This window comes from Penicillium samsonianum (assembly GCF_028829775.1).
Source record: "Penicillium samsonianum strain IBT 33392 chromosome Unknown utg000004l_segment0_segment0, whole genome shotgun sequence".
Taxonomy (NCBI): domain Eukaryota; kingdom Fungi; phylum Ascomycota; class Eurotiomycetes; order Eurotiales; family Aspergillaceae; genus Penicillium; species Penicillium samsonianum.
The window spans coordinates 1176390-1203624 of record NW_026643262.1 but is presented as its reverse complement, the minus strand read 5'-3'; the positions used below and the strand labels follow the sequence as shown (position 1 = coordinate 1203624).

Here is a 27235-nt window from a genome sequence, read left to right as displayed (position 1 = left end):
AAAATGCCTTCCATTATCATGAGTCTCCCGTCCATGTCCAACTTCGGCCTTATCTAGTCCCTATAGGGCTTTGTGGCGCTGATCTCAATTTCATGCTGGCTACATACTAGCCATAAGCTACACCTAGTAATCAACAGGGCCTTATTATCATAATAGGGCTTGCAGCTCGGGTAGACTCGAAAAAGGCCCGCATATATTGAAACTGAGCCCAGAGAGACTCGAAATTCACTGAACCCCTAATCCTAACAGGGCTCTAATGATACAACTATAAGCCTTGGAACGGGTGTCCACGCGTCTTATTCCCGATTTGGCAACTCAATTTGTTGTCCGGGTCTCAGGGAGCTTTTTTGAAGTCTACCGGAGTGCAACTTGCTAAAACCCTTTCTCAGTGGCTCTCTCAACATTAGGCATGAAGAAAATCAGCGTTGATGTCCGTGCCAAATGACCCCCACGCAACTCCGCAATCTTTGCGGGGAAGCACTGTAAGTAGATATAGCCTGTATTGCTTGGCTTGGACGGATCACTCATTTAGCCTGAAGTTTCTCCGAGAACTATGTTCCACCGGCGAGTCTCCCGATGTTCGCGGGCAGTTCCATATAAAGGGGGAACTTCCAAGGTTGGTCTGCAATGAGTGAGTAGGTATATGCCCCCCAGATCAGAAATTCTGGCTACAATGCGTGCATTCCTCTTCTTTGCCTCCTTGGGCTTTGCAGCCGCTGAGAACGGCCTCAATGGCTGGCTGCGATACGCATCATTACCCTGTTCAGGTCAATGCCATTCCAATCTCCCTTCGAGTATCGTCACCCTCAATGCGACTGAGACAAGTCCGGTGTATGTTGCGGGGACGGAGTTGCAGAATGGTCTCAAGGGCGTCTATGGGAAGAGCGTTCAAATCACACACAACAAGTGCAAGACATCCTCCTCGGTTGTTGTTGGCACTGTTGATCAATATCGGAAAATCTGTGGCGCTGCGAAAGGTGTGCCTGAGCTGGAGGAAGATGGCTTTTGGCTCGACACGAAGGGGGAAAACGTTCAAATTCTTGGACAAAACGAGAGGGGTGCTCTATATGGCACTTTTGAATACTTGTCGATGCTTGCTCAGGGAAACTTCTCCAAGGTCGCCTATGCAACCAATCCTTCTGCACCTATTCGCTGGGTGAATCAATGGGACAACATGGATGGAAGAATCGAACGCGGCTATGGTGGCCCCTCTATTTTCTTCAAGGATGGTCAAATCGTCGACGACCTAACCCGTGTTGCTGAATATGGCCGCCTTTTAGCCTCGATTAGAATCAATGCTGTCGTCATCAACAATGTCAATGCGGATGCTGCCCTCTTGAACTCCACAAACCTCGACGGGGTGGCTCGAATCGCCAATGTCTTCCGCCCTTACGGTATACAAGTCGGCCTATCGCTTAATTTCGCATCCCCTCAGACTTATGGAGGGCTTAGCACTTTCGATCCCCTCGACGCATCTGTCATCGAGTGGTGGTCGAATATTACGACTCAGGTCTATGATCGAGTGCCTGACATGGCCGGCTACCTCGTCAAGGCTGACTCAGAGGGACAACCAGGCCCCCAGACATATAACAGGACCCTCGCAGATGCAGCGAACCTTTTCGCCAAAGAAGTCCAGCCCTACGGTGGCATTGTTATGTATCGCGCGTTTGTCTACAATCAGCTGAACGAATCAATCTGGACGGATGATCGTGCAAACGCTGCTGTTGAGTTTTTGAAGGATCTAGATGGCGAATTCGACGACAACGTGGTGATCCAAATCAAGTACGGGCCTATTGATTTCCAGGTCCGTGAGCCAGCATCGGCACTGTTTGCAAATTTGTTCAACACCAGTATGGCCATTGAACTGCAGGTTACGCAAGAATACCTTGGACAACAGTCGCATTTAGTCTATGTTGCTCCCCTTTGGAAGACAATCTTGGACTCTGACCTCCGCGTCGACCACCAGCCATCACTCGTTCGCGATATCGTCGCCGGTAAACGGTTCAATCGCAAATTGGGCGGATCAGCAGCTGTTGTCAACGTGGGCACAAACACCACCTGGCTTGGTAGCCACCTGTCTATGTCAAACCTATATGCCTATGGTCGCTTGGCTTGGAACCCAGCAGACGATGCCCAGGACATTCTGCAAGACTGGATCAGACTGACCTTTGGGCTGGACCGCAAGGTACTCGACACCATCACTCGCATGTCCATGGAATCTTGGCCCGCCTACGAACAATATAGTGGGAATTTGGGCATCCAGACGTTAACAGATATTCTATATACTCACTATGGGCCCAACCCTGCATCTCAAGACAACAATGGCTGGGGCCAATGGACCCGCGCGGACCAAATCAGCATTGGAATGGATCGGACGGTGGCAAACGGCACAGGCTTTTCCGGCCAGTATCCGGATGAAATCGCTGCCATGTATGAGAACATTGACACCACACCAGACGATCTTTTGCTATGGTTCCACCATGTGAAATACACCCATCGTCTGCACTCAGGGAAGACCGTTATTCAGCACTTCTATGACGAACACCACAGCGGGGCCGAAACTGCACAGACCTTCCTTACGCAGTGGGAATCACTCCACGGCAAAATTGATACTGAGAGATACAACCATGTTCGGCACTTCCTAGACTACCAAAGCGGACACTCAATTGTGTGGAGAGATGCGATCAATGACTTTTACTACAATCTCTCTGGAATCCCTGATCAGGCCAAGCGTGTCGGCCACCACCCATGGCGGATCGAAGCGGAAGATATGAAGCTAGAGGGCTACAAAACTTACAGCGTCAGCCCCTTCGAAACAGCCTCTGGTTCGGTTGCAATTGTTACAACTTCCAACAGTACAGCCGGCACCGCTTCGACCAAAATAAACTTTCCCTCTGGCACCTATGACCTTGCAGTGAATTACTACGATATATACGGTGGCCAGTCACAGTGGAAGGTCTATCTGAATAATCGGGAAATCGGGCAATGGGTTGGCAATAGTGAGGATACGTTTAGCCATACGCCTTCTATCTATTTGGATGGGCATTCAGCGATTCGTATCAAGTTCCGGGGTGTCAAGATTCACAAGGGTGATACTTTGAAGATTGTCGGTATGCCTAATGGCATTGAGCCGGCGCCATTGGACTATGTGGCTTTGCTGCCAGCGGGTATTGTAGATTAGAAGCACTCTTGTCAAATGACTAGAGTACTGTGAATATATCTATGATGGCTGCCTCTTCAAGTGCAGTGTTTCACTCTAGCTGCTTACTAGTATGACAATTTTCTGAAAATATGTGAAGAATGGTAGTGATAACATTTTGGAAGCTGGTAGAAGTAACATCATGACTTATTCAAAGGAAATAGTGTATATTTTGTTCCACATGTGTAGCATTTGAAAACGTTCTATCCACCAGAAGTACCGGTCCCGAGTTAAGATCCCACTTGTAGATAGCTCCTCTCGTCTGGCATCGATGTCCTTTTTTTCCTGGGTGATAGTAACGACACTACTGCATCTTCAATTCTTGTGTATATATGATCTCGACCGCGTGGCCGCAGTTGCGGACAATATTAGCGAACTGCCATCCATGGATTGATGTAAGGTTATAGCAATGGTGGTTTACTTCAGCCGCATCTGAGTTATCAGGTCTCCATTACAGTGCTATAGATACATATGTAGTTAATTTGTGAGTTTGAACAAGACAAGCTATTCAAATTTTCTTTAATTTCTCTCAATTTGGTCATATTTTGTATTTAAATTACTTAAATTATTAAAGAGAGGCACCTAGGTACCTAGGTAGGCGTTGTAGTTTTCCTTTTGCATTGCCATGGATTGTTCAGACAAGAGTGGCGCTAGTCCATATGTGGCTAGCGTCCTACATCATCGGCGCGCATTTCTATCGCGTCCCCAGATTCAATCCCTGCGCTCCAACCAATTGTCTTATTCTTTCTGATATAAGCAACTGTTCTCATCTCATTCAAACTTCACTTTTTACATTGACCTTTGATGTGGAGAGTCTGCCATCATGAGTGACTATTCATCGTTGAAAGTGGCTGATTTGAAGGCCGAGTGCAAGAAGCGCGGCGTCCCTCAGACTGGCCTCCGCCTCAAGCAGCATTTCATTGACAAATTGATCGAGCTTGACTCACAAACAAACCAGGTTACGACTGAAGCAGCAGTTCCAGCAGAAGAACCCACCGAATCACAGCCATCTGCGCCAGATGCTGTTTCGCAAGCAAAGTCGCAGCCCGAACAACCAGAAAACGAACAGCTTGAACAATCAAAGGAAGAATCAGTCTCACAAACCGAGGAAACAACAGCACCTGTGTCAGTATCGGATCGAGCTCAAGATGGGCAAACGCGGGCAGATGAGTCGACCAAACGAGAGGCAGTTTCGCCAGCCGGTGTGAAATCGCAAAAAATTGAAGATGTCGCAAACCCTGTGGAGGAGGCACAAACAGAGACAATTACCCTTGAAAATCAAAATCCTGTGGCTGCAGCTTCTGAGCAACAAACGGATGAAGCAGCCCAAGATGCGAAGAACGAGGATTCCATGAAAGCTCAAGAAAAATCGATCTCGTCTGCTGCCCAAACCTCTGAGGTTGGTACCGGATTATCGACACCTCTCGCAGCGGAAGAGGCATTGGATGATACACGCAAACGGAAACGCCGCAGCCAGAGCCCGGCTCCTTCTCTAGAAGAGATTGCGAATAAGAAGGCTCGCGCAGAGGAAACAAGCCCACCTGTGTTACTGAAAGACGATGAGGTGTCAATTTCTCGCGATGAGGGGCTCGGCGATCTAAAGCCTGAAGACCAAAAAGCAGCGGAGGAGCACACAGAGAAACAACCCATTGAGACGCAAACAGACTCGCACAAAACCCCCACCAAGCAAGACGCTCGGTTCCGAAACCTATTTGCACCTGCCGGTGCATCCACCCAACCCGCCTCTCCCCCGAGAGATATCACGATGCAGGATGCGGACATCACCCCCGCGTTGCATGCTGCAACCTCTGCCATCTATATCGACGGCCTCATGCGCCCACTCCAGCCGGCTGCACTCCGCAAACACCTGGCTAGCCTCGCGTCCGCCCCCGAGACCACGGATTCCGATGCCATCATTGACTTCTATCTCGATCCTATCAAAACTCACTGTTTTGTGAGTTTCACCAGTCTCGCAGCAGCCTCGCGGGTTCGTTCTGCCGTCCATGGGACTGTGTGGCCCAACGAGCGCAACCGCAAGAATCTCCGAGCAGATTTTATCCCCGACGAGAAGATCAAGGAATGGATTCAGACAGAAGAGAAATCCCGAGACCGCGCTGGCCCTGCTGCCCGTTGGGAAGTGAGATATGAGACATCTGATGACGGAACCACCGCTACCCTCGCCGAGGTGGGCTCCGCTCCATCTGGACGACGTGAATCAGGTTTCAATCGTACTCCTCCCTTGGGCCCGCGCCGTGATATTGAGCAGTTTGACCGTCGCCCTTCCAACGCGCGTCCCGCGGCTCCTACGGCTCCCGCACCTTCGTCGCGACCTGGGCAGGGTTTCAAGCCTCTAGATGAATTGTTCGAGTCTACTACTACAAAACCCAAGCTGTATTACCTTCCCGTTCCACGTCCGGTTGCCGACAAACGTCTGGACCAATTTGATGAGCTGATTCAGAAGGGCACATTCCCACGTCGTGGTGGCGATGAGATGCGGCGAATTACTTTCGAAGATGACGATAAGTTCGTTGACATCGGCCCAGAACGATTTGGACCTGGGCCTCGATCTGGTGGTGGACCTCGTGGACGGGGACGTGGTGGACGGCGTGGGGATTCATGGCGCTCTTGAGCTTTCGAAGGTAAACCGTATTTTGCAGTTGGGCCATTGTTATTGGCCATGTACAATAGACTTTTAGCGACTGCAGAATGCTATGGAAAAAATCAAAATATCAAAGTATCAAAGTATCAAAGAATCAAAAAATAGGCAATCAGCCTTATTCGACCAATATATATGTTCGGGGTCCACCCAAAGGGGCTGTTAAAGAGCTAAGCGGATAAAAATAGATCTCAAACTTAGCCTTTCACCTTCTGACGATTCCCAGGAAATCGGCTGATTTTCGAGAACTGACAGGTTCTGCATAATCAACCAAGAGAACGCCATATTCTTTTCTTGCTTATTCCGCATGGAGATAGTTGCTTCTTCAATATTTCCTGTTTTGTTGATTTTTGGTGGCGTCTTCCCCTGTCGATCCGGATAAGATAAAGGGGGAAAAAAGGTTCACTTGTCAACAGTCCTCTTTGCCATTTCCACCCTAGCAACCAGCCACCATGGGCTGGCCAGTGTGCAATGCCACAGAGTCCGAAACCAGTGTGTTACCCCTCCCCCCGCCTTGAATATTTTTGCAGTGACTGATCGGAAATAGTTGAGGAGGTCGCCCTCTGGGATGGCGGCATTACATTTCATTCTCTAGCGCTCCTGGTGGGCGGCGCTTGCGCTATCATCGCGTGTGTTGTATCCGTGGCCCTGATTATGTTGCATGCCACACATTACAGCAAGCCGATCGAACAGCGACAGTGAGTCCCCTTCTCCAGGGTAACGGTTAAAGTGTCACAAGATCATTGCTGACAAGGTCCTCGTCTCCGTCGCAGTATTATCCGTATCCTATTCATGGTCCCCGTCTATTCCATTGTCGCATGGCTCAGCATATTCTTCTACCATGACTCTGTCTACTTTAAGGTCCTCGGCGACTGCTACGAAGCGTTCTGTATCTCCGCCTTCTTCTCCCTCATGTGCCACTATATCGCCCCGGATCTACACAGCCAGAAGGATTACTTTCGTGGAATTCAGCCAAAGGCATGGCTCTGGCCGCTGAGTTGGCTTCAAAAATGCTGTGGTGGCGAGCGCATCTGGCGGACCCCGCGCAGTGGATTGACATGGTTCAATGTAAGATGATGAACTTGAGCAGATGTCAAGGAATCTTAGATTACTGATCATTGTACAGATTGTCTGGGTTGGGGTTTTCCAATACTGTGTTATGCGCGTTCTTATGACCATCCTTGCGGTTGTCACTCAGGCTTTTGGGGTGTACTGCGAGGAGTCGCTAAATCCCGCATTTGCGCATATCTGGGTACGTTCTAAGTTGTGATCAAGTCTTGGGTTTTATCCTCTGTGGATTCGCTAATAATCTATTGATAGACCATTGTCATTGAATCGGTCTCCGTCACCATCGCCATGTACTGCCTCATCCAGTTCTACCACCAGACCAGCCAAGACATCAAGCAACATCAGCCATTCTTGAAGATCCTGTCGATTAAACTCGTCATTTTCCTGTCATTCTGGCAGTCGGTAAGAACTCTTAGCATCATCTCCTGATAAAGTGGTTTATTGACTCGTGTTTACATTTTAGACACTCATCAGCCTTCTAGTCTCCGAGGGCGCTATCGCAGCGACTAATAAAATCGCGCTGAACGATCTCAAAGTTGCGCTCCCGGAGCTGATGATCAACTGTGAGATGGCTATATTTGGTATACTCCATCTCTGGGCCTTCTCATGGAAGTCCTACACCCTCGCCAACCAGTCAAGTGAAGTGACCGATTTCTACGGCAACGGCAAGTCTGCATACCAAGGTGGACGCTATGGTGTAAGGGCCTTGGTTGATGCCATGAACCCATTGGACCTTCTCAAAGCCATTGGTCGAAGTGCCCGCTGGCTGTTCGTCGGCCGCAAAAGTCGTATGCTGGACCCCAGTTATCAGCCGCAAGACGAGTCACTCGGCCTCCAGCCACCCCAACATGGCAGTGAGCTCACCCAACATGGAACGGCTTACCGTGGCGCTGGAACGGCCATGTCCGGAGGCCGAGCAGGCCACTATGGCGAAACGCCCTATGAAGAGGGCGAGGTGCTTCTCGCTCACGCACAACCCAATCCCGAGATCGCGCTCACGGGCACTTCACCATACGCCTCGGATTTCGATGACCATGTCCAAAACCCGTCAACTAGATTTTACGAGCGAAGCCCGTCACCCTATGAGGATTCCTCGCTCCACAGTCATGACAATCTGCACTCAGAATCGCTGGTCCACCCTTACCCATCCAACGGTTCTCTCCGTGAGCAAGTTCCTATGCCCATGCCGGATCCTTACCATCCTCCTCCTCCGTACCCTGACAACCATCATTCATGATCTATGCCAATGATTAATTATGACTCGGGGTGGACATCTCATACTGGCAGGGCTTTGATATGCATGTTTCCCCTGTGATTGAGCTGCAAACATATTACTCTTTTTACCTCACGCTACCCACGAGCACTTCGAGATTTTGCGCTTTTTCTTTTCTCTTTTATGTCCCGTTGTTTGGATAGGTATGGATACCCGCCTGTTTGCATAGCGGCATGTTTTTGTTTTTATTTTATTCTTTTTCTTATTCACCTTTTTTTCCCTTTTTCTTTATCTGTCATATCCCCATCGTTACACATTCTACTAGCATCACTGTAGGTTTACATTTCTTGTATAGTATTCTGGACACGACCTCTAGTGTCACCGATTGAATGAGGGAAATGAAAAAAAATCATATCAAAGTTCGTTATCTCGTCTAAATGACCTTAGAATGGGCCCAGAAAGGAACACTGTCTAAGCAAAGTAAGTGAAAACCTAGGCCCAAGATCCGGCATATTGCGATTTGTGGGGGTATTTTCATGGGCTAATCGTGGAAACACTGAAGAACTGGCTGCTATCACGAATACATCCCACTGCCAGGACCTCCACGCCCACCATGGCCATAGAACTCCTCATTGAAGCTCCTTTGGAGCATGGCGGGATCCTTGCGCACGGTGGATACGTGACGCGCAGCCTGAACGACTGCAGATTTGCGGCCTAGTTCGCGCATGGCCTTGACGTTGTCGCCGAGTTGGCCAAGTAGCGAAATTAATAGGACGTCATTGCTTTGCGAGAGTACTTCGGTGGTGAAAGTGCTTTGCTCTGACGGAGAGAGGATGGACAGATGCGAGAGGAGAGAGTTGACGTTGCGGAGGATTGGGTGTGACAGCTTCGTGGCGGATGTATTGCCCTTTGATCGATCTGAGCTGAAATCCGCTTCTGAGAGACTGGAGAGGTAGGATTTGATGAGGGAGACGCGGGATTCGAGGGTGCGAACGGCATTGAGACGGGTGCTGAGGCTTGCGATTACTTTTCAAATCGGTTAGTATCCACCACCCAAGTAGCAATTATATTAAAACCATGGAAACTTACACTCCTCTTCCTCCTGTGAGAGTTCAACCTGCGAGCTCTGCTTATTTGACTCTGTCTTTTCTGTCTGCTGCGCACGCTTGGTTGGCTCCTGTGTCACATTCAAAGAAGCGGTGCCAGAAGCCTGGACAATAGTATCGATACCAATCATCTCTGATTCCCCTGTTTCCACTGAGTAGGGCAGCTCTCTGAATTTGATATTCAGCACCGGCTCCTCGCCATCGACCTGCATGTCCTTGCTTGCATCGGGGGCGGTCTCGCCTTCATGAACACTCTCGTACACGGTCAGGGGAAGCTTGCCGCCATTTGAACCTGAATCTTGGAGCTGTGAGGGATGGAAGGCGAGGAAGACGGCAGATTCGTTGTAGTCCTGGAGGATTTGTCGGTGGAGGGGGAGATGGGCGTCATTCGGCCCGGTCGATGGCGCGGTTGACCACCATCCAACAAGGTCGAGAGGGGGGTTTTTGTGCACATCTTTGACTGTACGTGGTCAGTTTGTATTCGCTAGAAGGACCCTAATCGATCTTCTGAGGGGTTCCGCGTACACTGCTGAAGACGTTCTTCAAACCATGCCGCCGGCAAAATAATCTCATCGTTCAGTCCGCAAGTAACCGGGCACTCGAATGCATGTTCAAGTGTTATCTCTCGTCCATTCTGCTGGCCTAGGAGAGCGCCAATTATCGGCCCATGCTGCTGTCGGGCAGCGTGTCGTGTAATTTGGTCGGAGACAGTGAGAAGAACGAGTGGGTGTAGCTGGATATGGAGACCCGAATCGGATGACTTCTGAGAAACCAGACACTGTGGAGGCTCCATAACTGTGGGTTGCAATCCTGGGATATAGAGGAACTTCTGATGAGGGACGGAGTAGTAGATACAGTTGGTTGATGCGGTCATGTTTGGTTGGTTTGATGCTGATGCCTGAGGCAGATCCGAGCTTTCCCCGCGGCGCAAAGAGCGAGCTTCACCCATCACGAAGGCGTCTATTTTAGTTAGTCTGTGACTGGTTTTTGGAAGAACTGAAGATATTCCAAGAAGTCACAATGTCAGTTCCATCGACATTTGATGCAGTGAAATCACACCTCGCTCAAGTCCAGGAGAACCCCTCCACGGCCTTGGACATTCCTCTCATCGACAAGTTGAAGTTGCAACTAGTCGAATCCACTGATCCTGTGGTCCCTGCTACTCTCCTATCGCAAATTTCTGCGCTCCTTCCTATCTTGCAAGAAGACCCTACGCCTATTACAACACTCGGAATCAGAGCTACTGCCTACTTCACCTTCACCGATCTCCAATCTGTCGATCCTCCGATCAATCTTGTCGCTGGCTTCAAGGCCCCATCACCGCCAATCAATCTCCTAGCTCTCTCACTATTAGCTAAAGCTGGGCAAAAATACAGTGAAGCTGCCATAGTTGCAGGTGATTCAGACTTGGTGGCTTCACTCGTGGAGCTGTGGCTTTCAACTTCTTCGGCCGAAGTCGCACAAGCTGCGCTCGACACATTATGGGCGCTTTTGGAGGTTGACGTTGCTAGTCACCTGGAAAAGGGAGAATATGAGCATACCGGTGATGAAAGTCATGCAGGACAGGGACTCTTGTGGAGGAGATTATTCACCGATAAGGATGTCTACGGTCTATTGTTCGGACTATGTAGCCTCCAGAGTGATGCCCCTGGTGGTCTTTCCAAACGCGAAAGAACGCTGGCACAGGGCAGACTAATGACACTCTTGGTGAAAGCTGGAAAACTACGCTGGGACATCATCTCAACAGCCCAAGTACCGGAGATTGAGGCTAAATACCAGAGCAGTAGTCTCCTGCATTTTGCAACCTGTCATATGGTCCAAGTGAGCGATGTCTTGATGCATATGACTCTCCTCAACTTCTTCCGCGAGCTGCTAGAGATTGATGGACCGGGCCTCGTCGCTCGAAGCTCTGTGCAGTCTACTTCGACTTTCTCGTCCCCTGCTCTCGACTTCCTTGTCGAACACAAACTGCATTCCAAAGTGCTGACTTATTATCTCGATGAGTCCAAGCTGGACTCGGTGGATCTTCTCTACCTATCCGGCCCAGTCATGGCATATGTAGCTCGGTACGCTGAAATGTATCCCAACCACTTGCTGCAGAACCCTTCTACCCTACTCGACGGAATTATCTCCCGCATCAACAGATCTCTCGCCATTCCTAGCGCACAATGGGCACATGACGAAGTACCCACAGGTCACCTTGCTATTTTAGCTTCACTCCCCCGAGTGCTTCTCATAGAAGCGGGCAAACATGGTGCCAACCCGGTTCTCGCAATTCCCACGAACCCTCCAAACGGCGAAGCTCTGGACGTTCTGGCGAAAATTTTCCACGGACCTCAGCGAACTGGACTTACTGATTCAATGAATTTGAACACATCCGGCTCAACTCCAACTGACTGGGACCGCGAAGCAGCTGCAGCGCGCATCCTCTACTTCATCTATGTCAACCAACACCCCACTTTCTGGGACAATGTCGTGGGCGCTGCCGATTTGCTAGTGATGAAAGATATTGCTTTGTCGGCCATTAATTTCATGGGGGCTATTACAACAGCGAACTGGAAACCCTCACCCTCAGCATCCGCCAACACCAATGCATCACGGTTCCAGCTGCCCTCCGAAGAGGGTCTGGGTCAGCTATCCCCGGCCACTAATGGATTTTTCCCCACCTCAGGAGCATGGGCAGTTCTCACTCCACCCGCCCTAACTACCCTTCTCCCATACCTTTTCAAGCCGCCTCGCTCCTACGCAGACTTCGTCGGGGGTGGTGCAGGTGATTCCCAGAGTGTCGTTTGGAAAGTTGCCACTGCGAAACATGATGTTCTCGTAGCGCTGCACAGCCGGTTACAAGAAACTGATGGCCAGGTGGAAGGGTTTGAAGATATCATGCGAACGCTACAACAGCGTGTGAACGAGGGTCCCTGGAGACCTGCGCAATCTGGCGGTACTCAAGTAATGACTGCAGACCTATGATGTCGCAATAAATTTGAAAAGCATGTGAAGCAGTTTAGTGATTCTCATGTAGTCTCATATTCAATTGAAACAGCTTCAAGTTCAATGGTCTATTGTGTACAAAGATCTGCGCCTTGTTATCTTAGCGTCCACGCGGGGAAGCATTGAGGGAATCTGCCAGCCCTAGTGCTGTTTCGGGCGGGCGGTGAAGAAATGTATTTTTCCGGAGCCATGATCATCTGTCCGCGGTTATTATCATGAAGAATGATCCATACATATTCGTTAACCCATTTTAATTGACGTCGTATTACCGCAATTATGTCGCGACGAGGGGCGCCAAAGGGCAAAAAGCCCCCCGGCACAGAGTTTACTTGGGACGCCGACCCTGGCGGGGAGCCTGACACAGCTCCAACGCCGTTATACCCTGTATGTTTGCTTCTTGGCCTGGCTCTCCAGGAAGTCTTCCTCTTTCAATGCACCAATCTCCATCATGTCGAAATCTACAGAGCCTAACTCCCTCTTTCCTCAGAAATACACTATCCCCTTTGCTCGGAAGTTAAGCCCCGCAGAACAAACCCAGGTAGACTACTACCGAGAGTTGCGCGAAAGCTTTCACGAGGGCCCCTACTATTCTGTTCTTGATGCGTCGTCTTCCAACGCCAAAAAAGGCAGCGCCGCGCGCTCCAACTTTGACGCTTTCCACGGCATGCCCACTTATTCCGGCCGTTATCAAAAGAAACGGCGCACCCTCCCCAGAATCACTGGACGGCCTTATTGTAAGCTCTATCTACCAGCATTGGGTTTCCTATGGCTGCAGACGACTAACCCGCATGCTTGAACCGTTCAGTCTTGAAATTCTTCCCCCGCGAGCTATGGCAAACCCTCCAGCCAAACTTCCGACCCGACGCGTCTCTGGATGGCTACCAGGCTCAGGCTTCAGCCGCTGGAGTGAAGCGCGGTTTTGAAGACGAAGAAGACGAAGCTGGACCTTCGAAGCGCACAGCTGGCGGCGAAGACGAGGATGATGGTGACGCAGATGCGGATGAAGCCGCATTGCTTGATGGGGACGATGAACAGGAAGAGGAAATTATGGATGATGACTTCTCCGAAGATGATGATGAAATGGGCGGCGATTACAACGCCGAACAGTATTTCGACGATGGAGAAGATGATATGGGTGATGAAGACGGTGGGGGCGGCGGCGGCGACGATGACTTCTGAAAAGCAGATTCACGATACCCTTTTTTTTCTTTCAATTTAGCTTTATTATGGCTCTTCAGCGGTCTGATTCATGCCTCATTGGCATGTCCTTTGTATCTATTCAATGACACAGTGAATTATTCGGTGTGTTCAGCGCAGATAACTCTCCAGTAACCCAAGCCGCTAGGTAATTTGAAGCAAATTAACCACTTTTCATAGCATATGACATTCACTATGTATACTCCAAGCGAAACGAACAGCAAGAACTCGCAACCTCTTCGGTGCCTAGTGGGCAAAATGCAGGACAAGGACTTTGTTCACTTTGAGTCAAGAAAAAGACAGTTCCAGAAGTCAACGTTGCCAATATAAGATATCTCGCAGTTGGCCCACCCTTATATCTGCACGACCTCCAGTTGGGCTCAATGCATCTGGCACGGTTGTTCAAAAGATGAAAAGCATACATCACCTCCCTGGGGTTTCATCCCTTTATTACCCTTCTTGACCCTACTTTTTTGACGTACTAGTATGACCACAGAATTAGTTTATCCTCTTCAATGCCCATATATTCAAAGCTTTCCACTTCATGAAACAATGTCCGCATCCTACAAGATCAACTTGTGTAAGCGGTAGATAGGGCGGTGGGTATTCGATAAGATTGATTGGTCTTTGGGTGACGTCAGCCGATTTTTGGAGGGGCAATGCAAGAAATGTTCAGACACTTCCACCAGAGCGCAGAATGGAGCGCAGAATGGGCGACACCCAAAGTCCACGTCCCTTAGAACGGTCCGTGCTCATTTTATATGGCTCCGAAACGGGCAATGCGCAGGAAGTGGCCGAGGAATTGGGTGCCTTGACCGAGCGGCTCCGTTTTGCGACACATGTATCCGAGTTGAATCAATGCAAGCCGGTATGCACTTCTCTGCAACGACAATGACCCTCTAGAGGCCTAATACCCATGGAATCATAGGAATCCCTTTTTTCATACACACTCACCATATTTGTGGCCTCGACTACGGGACAGGGCGATTTTCCGGCCAATGCGCGGTCTTTTTGGAAGTCGCTCTTGTTAAAGAAGCTACCTGCTACCTTTTTGAATGGCATAAATTTTACTTGTTTTGGGCTGGGGGATAGCTCGTATCCCAAGTATGGAAGCTATACTACTATCGTGGATTCCAATAGCTGATTGTGATAGATTCAATTGGGCGATACGCAAGCTCTATAAACGACTACAACAACTTGGTGCAAATGAGATCTACCCCACAGGCGAAGCAGACCAGCAACATCCAGAAGGGTCAGTACTATTTTGATCCTCACGCTAGATATCTGTTCACGACTTACATTGCTTGACATACAGACTCGAGGGAACCTTTTTACCATGGATGACGGATTTTCGAAAACATTTGCTCGGTAGACATCCTCTCCCTGCTGGACAGCACCCTATCCCAAACGATGTGCAGCTCCCACCAAAGTGGAAGTTGCAGTTTGCGGGAGAAAACGTTTCGGTCCCAACACCCCAAGCTGCCGTCGCAACTGAACATCAAGCTTCTACGGATGAATATCCGGGATTACACCATCTGGACCATGACTCCCGACCCATCCCACATGCACTCCGCGCGACATTGACTGAAAATCGGCGCGTGACTCCGCGAAAGCATTGGCAGGATGTGCGCCATGTTACCCTGACCGTCCCAGACTTTGTCTCTTACGTTCCTGGAGACATGCTCGCCATCACACCGAAAAGCTCTTCGGTTGATGTCCAAACCCTTATTGACTTGATGGGTTGGAACGATCAGGCAGATCGACTAATCTCTCTCGTTCCAACAGGAGATACTCCATCACCACCACCCATTCCTGACCTCGACTCATACCCCAACCTCACCCTCCGTGCCCTTCTCGTAGACTATCTCGACGTCAAAGGAATACCCCGCCGATCCTTCTTCTCCACAATTGCACACTATACCAACGATGAGATGCACAAAGAACGGTTATTAGAATTTACAAACCCTGAATATCTCGACGAGCTATGGGATTACACGACACGCCCACGACGTAGTATACTTGAGATCCTGCATGAGTTCGACACTGTCAAAATCCCCTGGCAACACGCGATATCTGTTCTCCCGACCATGCGCGCCCGCCAGTTTAGCATTGCCAGCGGTGGAAAACGCAAGCAGACTGCTGATGGCAATACACAGTTCGAACTACTCATTGCCATTGTCAAATACCAGACAGTGATCAAGAGAATCCGCGAGGGGGTCTGTACCAAATATCTCTCCATCCTCCGGCCAGGTAGCACCCTCCAAGTCCAGCTCCAGCCCGGCGGTCTCAAGTCTTCAGCCCAACAACTCACCGCAGCAACCGTGCTCATTGGACCGGGCACTGGAATTGCGCCCCTCCGCTCCATGCTCTGGGAGAAAGCGGCACTTGTGCAGGCTTATCGTGAGCAAAATCCCGGCGTCAATCCACCAATCGGCCCTACCATTCTCTTGTACGGAGGTCGAAATCGAGAATCCGACTTCTTCTTCGAGAAAGAGTGGACAGAGCTCGGCAAGCTCATCCCGCTGCAGGTACTTACTGCTTTTTCGCGTGATCAGCAACGCAAGGTCTACGTGCAAGATACTGTGCGTGAGAACTTCTCGCTCTTCTTCCGTGTTTTGCATGATATGCAAGGGTCGGTTTATATTTGTGGTTCCTCTGGTCGCATGCCTCAAGCTGTGCGCGAGGCGCTGATCGAAGCCTTCCAGCATGGAGGAGCTCCTTTACCGGGGCAGCCTTTCACCCGCTCCCAGGCCGAGGGCTATCTCATTGGCATGGAACAAATCGGCCGCTACAAACAAGAAACTTGGTGATGTCTGAATATTTTGTTTTCATCACAGCGGAATATGAGAAATTCTCCCTCCATGTGTACATGTATTTATGGAAAGATGTCCACGGACGAATATTAGATGAAGGTCACCATCTACGATGCAAAACAATCAATACCTTTTTCACTATGTAATGTCACTCTTATTCCTCAAGCTCGATGGGATTCGGCTTCGGTAGGGCCGAATCCGAACATCCGAGTGCACACCAGCCCCGGAGACAGCAGCGTCCCTTACACAACTAGCTTACTCCCGAGGTCATGTTACATAGATAGGATATCTTCTATCACAAAGAGCCAAGGAATTTTCCATGATAATGAGGGTACATATCCGAGTCTTTTGCGTATAATGCAGTTCATCAAAATTTAGCTCATTGATTAATCGCAGCAATACTCAACATAGAAATTTACCAGCTTCAAATAAGCAGCTAGTATACATATCTAAATTGATGTATCTCCCTGTCTGTCTTATCCATCAGGTTCAGGGAAGCCAGGGCTACAGGGTCACCGTCTTCCTCGAAACCTTCCTCGGGAATGTTGTCTCGCTTCTTGTTCTCCCAGATGCAATAGAATCGTAGTAATATAATGAGAACTGCAGAGCAAGCAAAGCAAACAACCATTCCCGCAAATCCAGAAGGATAGCTGGGCGCTTCTCGAGCGAACATGATCTGCGGTCCGACAATATTTCCGGCGCAGTATGCGATGAAAACCTAGCAAAATGCAATCAATGTCAAAAAGATGCCTTCAAGTTGGATAAAGCGAAGAGACTTACGACTGCTGTGACAGTTGATTTCTTGGTGAATCCCGCTGTGTTACTTGTGATCATTGACATTGTAAGAGGAAAATTGGCCGAGAAAGCAATGATAAGACAGTACCCCATGAAGCGAGACCAAATGTGCTCGGGATTGATCTGTCGAATCATGACTGTGCCAATCAGAGCCATTATAGTATTGAATGTCATCCAATATGTACGAGTGTTTTTCAGATAGGTGCTGCCGATGGCAGACACTACGACGAAAACGATTTGGAATCCGGTGCCAATCATTTGGACAAGAAGAGTATCGAGTGTGGTGAAGCCGAACCCTTCGACGACAATAGAGGCAAACTAGTGAAAAGAGAATAGGTCAGAGACGATTCCACGATATAATTGAGCTCTCTGAAAAGAAAAACATACTGAACCAACGCCGCCATTGGGCACGTTTTGCGTGAACTGGAACATTGCAAGAATCCAAGTCTTTGGGTCCAGCAGAGCTTCGATAACTTGATATCGCTTGATATGATGACTTTTAATCCCAGTTAGGTTATCCTGGACACGCTCCACGGCTTTGACTTGGTCTTCAATTGGAAGAAACCATGCGCCCATGGGGCTGTCGGGAATTGCGAACCAGCAAATCACCGACCAAACCAAGGTAATGCCCCAAAAAAGGATAAAGAGGGCCTTCAAAGGAAAATGCTATTAGTGTTCTAAACTTTCGAGGTAGAACATTGTAATGTTTTCTTACCTTCCATGCTGCAATGCCATTTATGTGCCCGACGCCGTATCCCAGCAGACCACCAACCAGACCTCCGATAACGTTGCCCATAAACCATGCACTTTGGCGAAGGGGCTGCTCGGATCGCTTATACCACATAGATATAATAAGACTCATAGAAGGAGCGATACTCGCCTCAACGAATCCCAGGAAGAAGCGCGCGGCCCACAAACCATGGGAATTTTTGCACAAGACAGTCAACATGAGGATAGCCGCCCAAAGTCCCCTGTTTTTTAATGACCAGATCAGTCTCATGCTTTGGTTTGGGAAATCGATATACTCACATAGCTGCCGACATGAAGCGGCCAACAGGCAGACGAATAATCAACAAGGCCACAATTCCCGAGGCAACCAGATATCCAAAGTAAAATAGACTAGATGCCCAAGAATAGTCTTGGCCCACAAGATGCATGTCTGTTCGGAGGCCCAGAATGGCGCTATATCCCATAGCCTGTTTGTCGAGATACTGAAACAGGTACGAGAGGAAAAGAAAGGGAATTAAGCTGGTCATGAATCAGTCTCAGTCCGAATTCTTGCGGAGGATAACACGGGAAATTTAAATACCAGATGTCAATTTTGCGAAGTATGCGACGGTCGTCTTCGGGAGACAAAGGCATACCCAGTCGAGACTGGTAGGTCTCTAGTGCCTGGAGGGTATCATCGGCATCTTTGATGTCAACTTTGGACATATCCTTTGTATCACTGGAAGTGACAGGCGGGACTGGCTGATCCAAACGATTGATCATGAGGGGCAGAATATAATTTCCTGAAAGTATGTTATGTTATTAGGGAAAGCGGCTGTTTTGTTTATTATGTGGGTTCCGGCGTGAGTGCACAGTCAGTAGTTTTATACTTCGTAAAGAGCACTGGCACTTCACGGCCATGTCCATTTAGACTTCAGAAGTGATTTGACTCGGCAACCGCACCTTGTCAACTGACACTTCCGATCTTTTCCCAAACGCCAATCTTCCGCCTTTGCTTATCTCTGCTGCGATTCGGCTTCGGCAGGGCCGAATGCCGAAGTCAAGCTGTTAAGGAAAGATAGACTGGTATTTATTCTCTTCGAGAAAAATGGCGCTCGGATAAAGGAAATTCATATTGATGGCAAGAAGCGAAACTTGGATTTTTCTGGTTTTCATGTACCGATGCTAATGACTACCGGATAGAGCACCGTCAACGGCAACCGAGTCAAGCCCCATCACATATATAACCTAACTTTGCTTCCGCAAGAATACGAGGGCATAATAATTACACCCTAGTGGCCACTTTCCAAAAATCACAGTCTCACAATCATGTCTACTACTACGACAACAGTATCTTCTCACAATCAAATACTACCGGAGCCTCAAAATGCACTGTATGTTCCACTGCATTCTTCTTCAATATCTTACGCTTCAAGGGTGTTTGCTGACTTTGATTTGATTTACAGTGCCAGTGCAAAAACTGGTGACTGGCTCGCCGATCTTCGTGATAATGGGTTCGCAGTGATCAAAGATGCAATCCCACAAGATCGGGCCATTGCCTATCAACAAAAGGCTCGTGAGTGGCTGAAGTCATTCGGGAACAATGAGCTGGACTATGAAAATCCAGAGACGTGGCTGGCGAAGAATCTCCCTGTCCAGAGCACGATCAACACCTTCAGTGCCTATGCAGTTGCCCATGAAAAGTTCATGTGGGATGCACGCATGGAGGCAGGAGTGACTGAAGCCTTTTCTAAAATCTGGGGCACTGAAGAACTACTAGTTAGCTTTGACAGTCTGAACATCACTTTCCCAAACCGCAAGGATATCCCGCGAAAGGGTGCCTGGGAACATGTGGACCAGAGCCCCTTCCGACGTGGTATGCATTGTGTCCAAGGAATCATCAATCTCTCTACAGCTGGTCCAGATGATGGAGGACTTGTAGTCTACCCTGGGTCCCATCGTCTGGTGGATGAGTTCTTTGATACCCAAACAGACACTTCGACATGGTCAACCAAAGATCTGTACTGGTTTGACCGGGCCAAGCTCGACTGGTTCAAAGCAAGAGGATGTTCTCCACACAAGGTCTGCGCGGATATTGGCGATTTGATCGTGTGGGATAGCCGCACTATCCATTATGGCGCTGAGCCAGCGGAGGCCAGCAAAACCATCCGTACTGTTATCTATGCTGCCTACTCTCCTGCAAAATTTGCATCCACAGAAATTTTGCAGTGCAAATCGGAGGTATTCTCCAAGTATGGAGGTACCACGCATTGGCCTCATGATAACGTCGTTATTCGCAAAACTTATGCCATGCTTCCTGACGGAACTAGAGACCCAAGGGATCGTGAAGAGCCCCTTGAGCTTCCCCAAATCAATGACCGGTTACTGAAACTGGCTGGACTCAAGTCATATTAGACCCAGTATGATGCTTAGGATATCATTGTCTATAAATCAGCAGTAGCTAGCCCTGCGTTTGTGTTTTGCTCTAATTGATCTGTGTATTCTGTCGGTTTTGAGTGTTACCTATGGTGAACCACAGTCTAGTGCCAAGTTGAGAGTAAATTGACGAGTCTGAGATCGGACTCTGAAATTTACTTAGCCTGACTCCGAGCGCCCTCATAAAGGCGGCAGCTAGAGTTACCTAGGTAGCTAGGCCATGATGATATTGCTTTTCCTCTCGAGTCCTTGGTATTTGACGCCATTCTTGACCAAATTCTACACAAGGCGGTTTGGACGAGTGGTCTAAGGCGATTGACAAGAAATCAATTCCGTTCACGGGCGCATTGCAGCCGTCGTTTTTCTTTCTCGTTGTTTGAGGCTATTCCAATATTTTTTTCATGGTTCAAGGAAGAGCCTGGAGGGTTTTATTGTTTTCTTAATATGTATAATGGATAGAGGGCAACGAAAGTACCATCTACAATCTATCTGGGCCAGGAATCAACCTGCCTGGTAGCTCACTAGAAAACAACAGGAAAGACATATATTAAGGCTAGGTCTTGACATAACTATACAGTTTATAACCATTTCAACAAATTACAGTAGGCTATTCTTCTCAGTCTTGTCAAATGCAAAACAATATTATCACAATATGTAGGCTGTATGGTTAACCTCGGCAGGCTCGGTGGTGTGAATGCGGCGGAGAATTGCGGCCATCAGCAACCCAATATCACTTCCATAGCCAATTGCCGTCATGTTCTTTTCCATTGGGTTTATTCGCGTGTCTTTTTCTTTTTTCTCGTTATTTTTTATGAAAACTTGTTACAATCTCGAACTCATATTTATTTTGATACGGTCTACTGGGAGAGCAATTGTACAATAAAATGTATCATGGTCGGTGATGTATAGAGGAAGAGGCTGTCAACTGGTAGTATATGATAAAAGTAAGCTAGAATACTAATGTAGTCAAACACTGAATGAGTATACTTTGTATACTACTCCGTACATAGTATCCCTGCTGTAATGCCCCCTTGTATATTTGCATACAAATGCACTCCTCCATATCTATTGAATGCCGCGATATGTCATTCTTATAGAAACATTGTACAATACAGTTTTCTAGCGAGCATTGCTACTAACTGCTGGTCAAGGGTAGACAACTTGAAACAGCTCTTAACAAAAATCAAGCTTTAGCAACACAAATCCGAGAAGAATGCTCGATGCCTGTAAGATGCACCCGGCTGATGCTCCGACCCCAAGCGCTTGTTGTCATGATGGCCGCAAAAGTTTACGGTACGATGAGGAGTCCGTGGTGCGACGAGGGTTAAACTCGGGCCGCGTCGGCGATTTTGATTTCTTGGCACTCCGTCACCGCACGCTTTCTCCCTCCGAGCCTCCAAACTTCCTTACATCAACTCAGGAATTGGCCGTTGCTCGACTACTGATTACACAAAATGAGTGGCCTAAGGATATTGGTGCCCGTCAAGCGCGTGATCGACTACGCGGTAAGTCAAGTGCCCGTTCAACCATGGCCCCTCCAGGTGCATCTCCGGGCGAGCGATGCTCGGAGTTGGACCTCTCAAACAACAGGGTCTCCATGATCCCCCACCACTCAATCTGGGATTGGGATATATCGACTGACACCCACATTCGAATCTGACAGATCAAACCCCGCATCAACAAAGCCCAGACCGGTGTCGAAACCGCTGGTGTCAAGCACTCTCTGAATCCATTTGACGAGCTCTCAATCGAGGAGGCCGTCCGCCTTCGCGAGCGCAAGGGCCCCATTAAGGTCGAAGACATCCTCGCGCTTTCCGCCGGTGGCCCGAAATGCCCTGATGTCCTCCGCACCGCCATGGCCATGGGCGCTGACCGAGCTTTCCACATTGAAGTACCTGACAAGGGCGATGGTGGCCCAGAGCCGCTGACCATCGCGAAGATGCTGCAGGCCGTCGTTAAGGAGCAGAATGTGAACCTCGTGCTGCTGGGTAAGCAGGCTATTGACGGTGACCAGGGTCAGACTGGTCAGATGCTGGCTGGTCTACTTGGGTGGCCCCAGGCTACGCAGGCCAGCAAAATCGACATTAAGGATGAGGCTGGTACCGTTGAGATTACCCACGAGGTCGATGGTGGTGTTGAGACTCTCCGCGCCAAGCTGCCTATGGTTATCACTACGGATCTGCGGTTGAACGAGCCGCGGTACGCTAGCTTGCCCAACATTATGAAGGCCAAGAAGAAGCCCCTTGAGAAGAAGACTCTTGCCGATCTCGGTGTCGAAGATACACGGCGGTTGAAGACTCTGAAGGTTACTGGTATGTGCTTCCGGTGGTTCTGCTATTTGGTTTGTGGGATTGAGCTAACGTTCTGTAGAACCCCCGCCACGAAAGGGTGGTGGCAAGGTCGAGGATGTCGATGGCCTTGTCTCCAAGCTTAAGGAGCTGGGTGCGTTGTAAATGCGCTAAGCTTGTTCTTGATTGCACTGCGTTTCTATACCATCGCCTTTGAAATGTTACCCACTAGCTTTGGATCCGTCTTGCGCATTTCTCCCATGGTTTCTGATGGGCATGCTGTGTGGCGAGGCATGTGTGCATGTATTGGATGCTAGATCTTCATATAAATGAAAAAAATCCTCGTTATAATTGATAGTCTGTACTAGGCCCACTAGTTCTAATCGGTTGGCATTGTGTTCAGTTAGGCATCCTTTTCTCTATGCATTTATAGTCATAGTTCGCAGGGGGCCACACTACTGCAGCATCGTGGATCACAACCCGCCACAGCGGCGCTAGAGTGGCTAGATCTCGTCAGCGGTCTAGGAACTATGTACGAAGTAATAGCCACCCCAAATAGGTATGGCCATATGTATTACTCTTCCGACCCAACTTTGGAAGGTCTTTTCATTGAATCCTGACAAAACTACCCAATCGGAACTCTATAGCGCCCAAGTTCCATCTCAGCCCGAGGCAATAATACACTTTCATTATCAGCCACAGTGCCCAACTCTCCCTGATTGGCTGTGATGAAAGGTTCCGAGAGCCTTGCAGCTAGAAGAACTCTCCTAAGGATCGATTAACATTGCAAAAGCACCAAGTAGGTAAGAATATGATATATAATGCTTGAATTTCCCCATCAGGCCAAGTACATTAGCGTAGATGTGTTATGAGATCAGCACAAGAGACCTCGGGATGATCTTGCATTATTATATGGGGATACGCTATAATATGCGTTGGCAACATTTCAGCTGAAATGATATCTAATCTCAAATCACTACGGAGTACTAGTACGGATACGGAGTGGAGTATAGGGAAAACCGAGCCGACGGATCCGTACATTGCCTAATAGTGTGATCGATCTGATCTGTTCTGCCTACGGGATCCACTGGGGCTTGAAGATGCAGCACCCGGTCAAAGGGAACAAATTAACAATAACAATGTGTTTCATGTTTTGAAGGTATTTTGTTTCCAGGGAATATGTATGAAGTAGATGAAAAAGTCTAAGGAAATTCCTTGACACGCGTTCTAGCCCTGGAGGCCAGGGCTTTTAATTTTTCCCGGTGGGGTTGTGAGGTATGTGCAGTGATTATCTGGACTGGTCATTTCTGAGAGTCGGATGTACAAGATCTCAGATATTATTCCAAATGTAATAAGCAATAAGTTCAATAAGTAATAAGTTGAATGTTCTCTACAATAGCACATATGTATGTACTCCGGATAGATACATAAATACAGTATAGAGAAAAAAAGAATGAAAAAAACCAATAAAACACCTGATCCATGGATGATGACATTGCCTCTTCGAACCTTGGAACCATGGAAGAGCCATAAACGGTTTTGTTCTGGTCCAGGCCTTAGATATTAAACTCCGTCTGACCCCGATTAGAAATCTTTCAACTTCTTCCTTTTACCTCTTTCTCTATCTCTTTCTCTATAATCTCGACTTCCATATTTCTCATAAAGTTTCTATACGTTCGCAAACGCATTCCTCCCCGCATTCCTGGGTTACTGCAGATCCCACCGAATTCTTCGATCCTCTCGATCCAAGAAACATTCCCGATCACATTAAGAATCTGTCGGGATTCATGCCGTTCGCGGCGCAAGTCGTGTTTCATATAGTGCCCTGTGTATAGATCGCGCCTTGATCCGCCTTTTGCGGCGCGAAGCGCATCCAAATTTTTGCTACTTCTTCAATCACCATATAATAGCGTTAAAGTCTCTTTTGCCTGGAAGTCACTCGCCATGTCTCCAAATAAGTGGGAGAAGACCAAAAGCATCTCAAAAAAGGGCTTCGACAAAGCATGGGACACCGTCGACAAGCTCGGCGGCCCCGTCAACCGTCTATCGCATAAGCTGGGATCCGAAGCCTTCTGGCCCATGACGATCGACAAGGAAGCCGACAAGGCCGCGCGCATCCTACGCAGCTTCTGCAAAGACGGCTTCTATGCTCCCGATTCCTCAACCGGCACTGATGAGAAGGGCAAGATCAATCGCCCCAAGGGCAAGCAGCGCGTTATCAAGAAGATCCCAACACAAGTCGTCAAAAATGCCAAGGGAATCGCCATCTTCACGACTATGCGCACAGGTCTGTGGGTGAGTGGCTCTGGCGGTAGTGGCGTGTTGATCGGTCGCCTCCCCGAGACCGGCGCATGGAGCCCACCATCTGGTATCATGCTACACACAGCCGGGATAGGCTTCCTCGCTGGCGTTGACATCTATGACTGCGTGGTAATCATCAACACATATGAGGCGCTTGAAGCATTCAAGAAATTCCGCTGCACCCTCGGCGGCGAGATCAGCGCAACCGCGGGGCCCGTAGGTGTGGGTGGCGTCCTCGAATCCGAGGTGCACAAACGACAAGCACCAATTTGGACATACATGAAGAGCAAAGGGCTATACGCAGGTGTCGCAGTCGATGGCACGATCATCATTGAGCGAACCGACGAGAACGAGCGCTTCTACGGCGAGCGCATATCCGTCGACGAGATTCTCTCCGGTAAAGCCCGGCATCCACCCCGCGAGCTCGAAACCCTCATGCAAACATTGAAGGCCGCGCAGGGCGACTCTGACGTTGACGAGAGTTTGGTCCCGCCACCGGGCGAAACACCTGGCGATTTGGAGCTGACGGAAGACGGACAACATGTCTTCGGCGTACCGGCTGTGGACGATCCCGATCCGTATGGAGTGAAGGCGCTGGAGGCGGAGGGGCTTTTCATCCGCGAGGCCGGTACAAAAGTAAGGCCAAGCCATGAGATATTTGAATTTCGACCCAACTTAGACAGTCCGATTTATAGCACGTTTTCTCGGCGCAGCATGGATAGCTCGCCGCGCAATAGCTGGCGCGCGAGTGTACAGAGCTCCAGGAGTTATGCTAGTGTCGACCGTGGCACGCAGACGGATGATACCCTGCCAACTGAACCCACCTCAGTGAGCCGTGCGTCCTCTCGCAGCGCGAAGGGATCGTCTATTGGCCGTCCATCGATGAATACTTGGGATGAAAACGAGGACTCTCACTGGGATACAATTGATATCCACGGCGGGGAAGAGCAGGTGGTGGTCCGCCAATTGGAGGACCAGGAGGCGGAGGACAGGAGAGCGAAAGCGAACGCCTGCGAAGATGCACACGAGGACCCCGAGTTTGAGGATGAAGACGAGCACTTTGAGGTCCACGAGGTTGGAAATGCCATGGTTACTCCAAGGGAGAGTGTCCCGCCCTCGCCCACGAAGGTGGAGGACCAGACAACAGACCGTGACACCAAGCCTACGTCGCCGAGCTTCACCCGAGCTCGTCTGGTCACAATCCCGGCGCGCACCCCACCTGCCTTGCCTCCGCGGCACCCACGCCACCTCCCGGGCTCTGGCTCAAGCCGTGCCTCGACATCGCCTACGGCGCTCTCGTATTCAAGCCATAACACCTCACCCACCGACGTCACCGAGGCGGCGGAGAATCTGGAACAATTGAATGAATCCCCCCGCGCGCTTCCATCCCCGGAGAAGGCCAAGAGATCTCGTGGTATTCTTGCCATGAGCGATGATGAGGAGTTTGTTGACACGAAATCGGAGCCCCCGACCGAGAAGGACGAGTTCCACTCTGTCAACGGCGAGTCGGAGATTGAGGATAATATCATTACCCTTGAAGACCACACTGCCACCGAGGCCGCCGAACAGGAGAGCAAGACGGGCAAGGAAGACGAGCAGGAACTTGAACCTGAGCAATCTCCTCGACTTGAAAAGTCTCCCGATGTCCCCAAGCTTGCACCCAATATAGAGGATACCCCGGAGGTGGAAGTGATCCTCGACAAAATCGAAGCCAAGCTTGAAGCCGAGATCAACCAGCCCGAAGGGCAGAAGTCTGAAAAGTCATATTCAGATATCCTTGCTGACCGTGAAGAACACGAAGAGTCCCCCGGCGGGACTAAAGTCGATACCACCTTGCCCCACGCTAGGGCTGAGTGATCTTGGGGCTTGATTAACAACTGTTTTTCTGCTTCCTCTTTGCGCTTGCCTTGGCCTTCTCGTTTCCATATTTTTCTCGAAACACACCTTGTCACGATACACATCTGACTCATTTGGGAGTTCTTGGGTCATCCAGGCTCCACCTTTCTATACCTCTCCCATCCCCATCTCTCACCTCCAAAAAACGGTTTTATGCTGTTGGTTTCCTGCCATTGATTTTAGCGTATCTGCATTTTAGCGAATGGGGGGTATTTGTTTTTGTTCCTGCGTCAGGTCGATGGGGAAGAGGTCTTTGGGTTCCTTGCTCTTTATTTGGAGCTTTCGCTCAAGTTGCATTATATCCTGTTTCCCGGACTTGGAATACACTCCTTTAGGTATTGATCTTTGGTTTTTATCTTCATTTAGTCGGTTGAATTCTTTTACACCAATAATTATCTGCGCAGGTCTATTGAATGGTTACAGTAGCATGTCCCATCTGAACATTATCCCGAAATTGTACATATATTGGTGCCTTGGTGCCTTGTCGCCTGCAACTTTAGGCCGCTGCTATGCTTCACGTCCTTCTCTGCAGACTCGACAACTCTTTCATTTTCGCTTTGTGTGTTGG

General features: G+C 49.2%; 11 protein-coding genes across 11 annotated transcripts; 9 read left to right on the top strand and 2 right to left on the bottom strand.

Moving 5' to 3' along the window:
- Positions 1-673: 673 nt before the first annotated feature.
- aguA (alpha-glucuronidase) lies at positions 674-3181 on the top strand (the record flags this gene model as incomplete). The annotated part of the gene is made up of 1 exon (XM_057280092.1): positions 674-3181. One exon carries the CDS (start codon positions 674-676, stop codon positions 3179-3181), a length of 2508 nt encoding a protein of 835 aa, XP_057134352.1.
- An 841-nt stretch (positions 3182-4022) lies between these two features.
- On the top strand, positions 4023-5828 carry N7471_007372 (SAP domain protein; the record flags this gene model as incomplete). Its single annotated transcript, XM_057280091.1, has 1 exon — positions 4023-5828. One exon carries the CDS (start codon positions 4023-4025, stop codon positions 5826-5828), a length of 1806 nt encoding a protein of 601 aa, XP_057134351.1.
- Positions 5829-6307: 479 nt separating this feature from the next.
- Positions 6308-8160, top strand: N7471_007371 (OSTA/TMEM184 family protein; the record flags this gene model as incomplete). The annotated part of the gene is made up of 6 exons (XM_057280090.1): positions 6308-6347; positions 6403-6553; positions 6629-6923; positions 6982-7107; positions 7176-7325; positions 7387-8160. 6 exons carry the CDS (start codon positions 6308-6310, stop codon positions 8158-8160), a joined length of 1536 nt encoding a protein of 511 aa, XP_057134350.1.
- A 375-nt stretch (positions 8161-8535) lies between these two features.
- On the bottom strand, positions 8536-10191 carry N7471_007370 (COP9 signalosome complex subunit 6; the record flags this gene model as incomplete). The annotated part of the gene is made up of 3 exons (XM_057280089.1): positions 8536-9162; positions 9226-9702; positions 9768-10191. The coding sequence occupies 3 exons, from the start codon at positions 10189-10191 to the stop codon at positions 8711-8713; spliced, it is 1353 nt and encodes a 450-aa protein (XP_057134349.1). The 3' UTR covers positions 8536-8710.
- A 71-nt stretch (positions 10192-10262) lies between these two features.
- Positions 10263-12212, top strand: N7471_007369 (uncharacterized protein; the record flags this gene model as incomplete). Its single annotated transcript, XM_057280088.1, has 1 exon — positions 10263-12212. One exon carries the CDS (start codon positions 10263-10265, stop codon positions 12210-12212), a length of 1950 nt encoding a protein of 649 aa, XP_057134348.1.
- A 297-nt stretch (positions 12213-12509) lies between these two features.
- Positions 12510-13412, top strand: N7471_007368 (DNA-directed RNA polymerase III subunit C31; the record flags this gene model as incomplete). The annotated part of the gene is made up of 3 exons (XM_057280087.1): positions 12510-12617; positions 12721-12967; positions 13039-13412. 3 exons carry the CDS (start codon positions 12510-12512, stop codon positions 13410-13412), a joined length of 729 nt encoding a protein of 242 aa, XP_057134347.1.
- Positions 13413-14127: 715 nt separating this feature from the next.
- On the top strand, positions 14128-16240 carry tah18 (NAPDH-dependent diflavin reductase; the record flags this gene model as incomplete). The annotated part of the gene is made up of 4 exons (XM_057280086.1): positions 14128-14298; positions 14359-14534; positions 14584-14682; positions 14746-16240. The coding sequence occupies 4 exons, from the start codon at positions 14128-14130 to the stop codon at positions 16238-16240; spliced, it is 1941 nt and encodes a 646-aa protein (XP_057134346.1).
- A 439-nt stretch (positions 16241-16679) lies between these two features.
- Positions 16680-18529, bottom strand: N7471_007366 (Major facilitator superfamily domain general substrate transporter; the record flags this gene model as incomplete). Its single annotated transcript, XM_057280085.1, has 6 exons — positions 16680-16961; positions 17024-17356; positions 17426-17689; positions 17754-18009; positions 18068-18286; positions 18348-18529. 6 exons carry the CDS (start codon positions 18527-18529, stop codon positions 16680-16682), a joined length of 1536 nt encoding a protein of 511 aa, XP_057134345.1.
- A 546-nt stretch (positions 18530-19075) lies between these two features.
- On the top strand, positions 19076-20161 carry N7471_007365 (uncharacterized protein; the record flags this gene model as incomplete). Its single annotated transcript, XM_057280084.1, has 2 exons — positions 19076-19140; positions 19213-20161. The coding sequence occupies 2 exons, from the start codon at positions 19076-19078 to the stop codon at positions 20159-20161; spliced, it is 1014 nt and encodes a 337-aa protein (XP_057134344.1).
- A 1475-nt stretch (positions 20162-21636) lies between these two features.
- N7471_007364 (electron transfer flavoprotein subunit beta/FixA family protein) lies at positions 21637-22635 on the top strand (the record flags this gene model as incomplete). The annotated part of the gene is made up of 3 exons (XM_057280083.1): positions 21637-21687; positions 21846-22494; positions 22553-22635. The coding sequence occupies 3 exons, from the start codon at positions 21637-21639 to the stop codon at positions 22633-22635; spliced, it is 783 nt and encodes a 260-aa protein (XP_057134343.1).
- Positions 22636-24414: 1779 nt separating this feature from the next.
- N7471_007363 (lipid-binding SYLF domain-containing protein) lies at positions 24415-26628 on the top strand (the record flags this gene model as incomplete). Its single annotated transcript, XM_057280082.1, has 1 exon — positions 24415-26628. One exon carries the CDS (start codon positions 24415-24417, stop codon positions 26626-26628), a length of 2214 nt encoding a protein of 737 aa, XP_057134342.1.
- Positions 26629-27235: the final 607 nt, after the last annotated feature.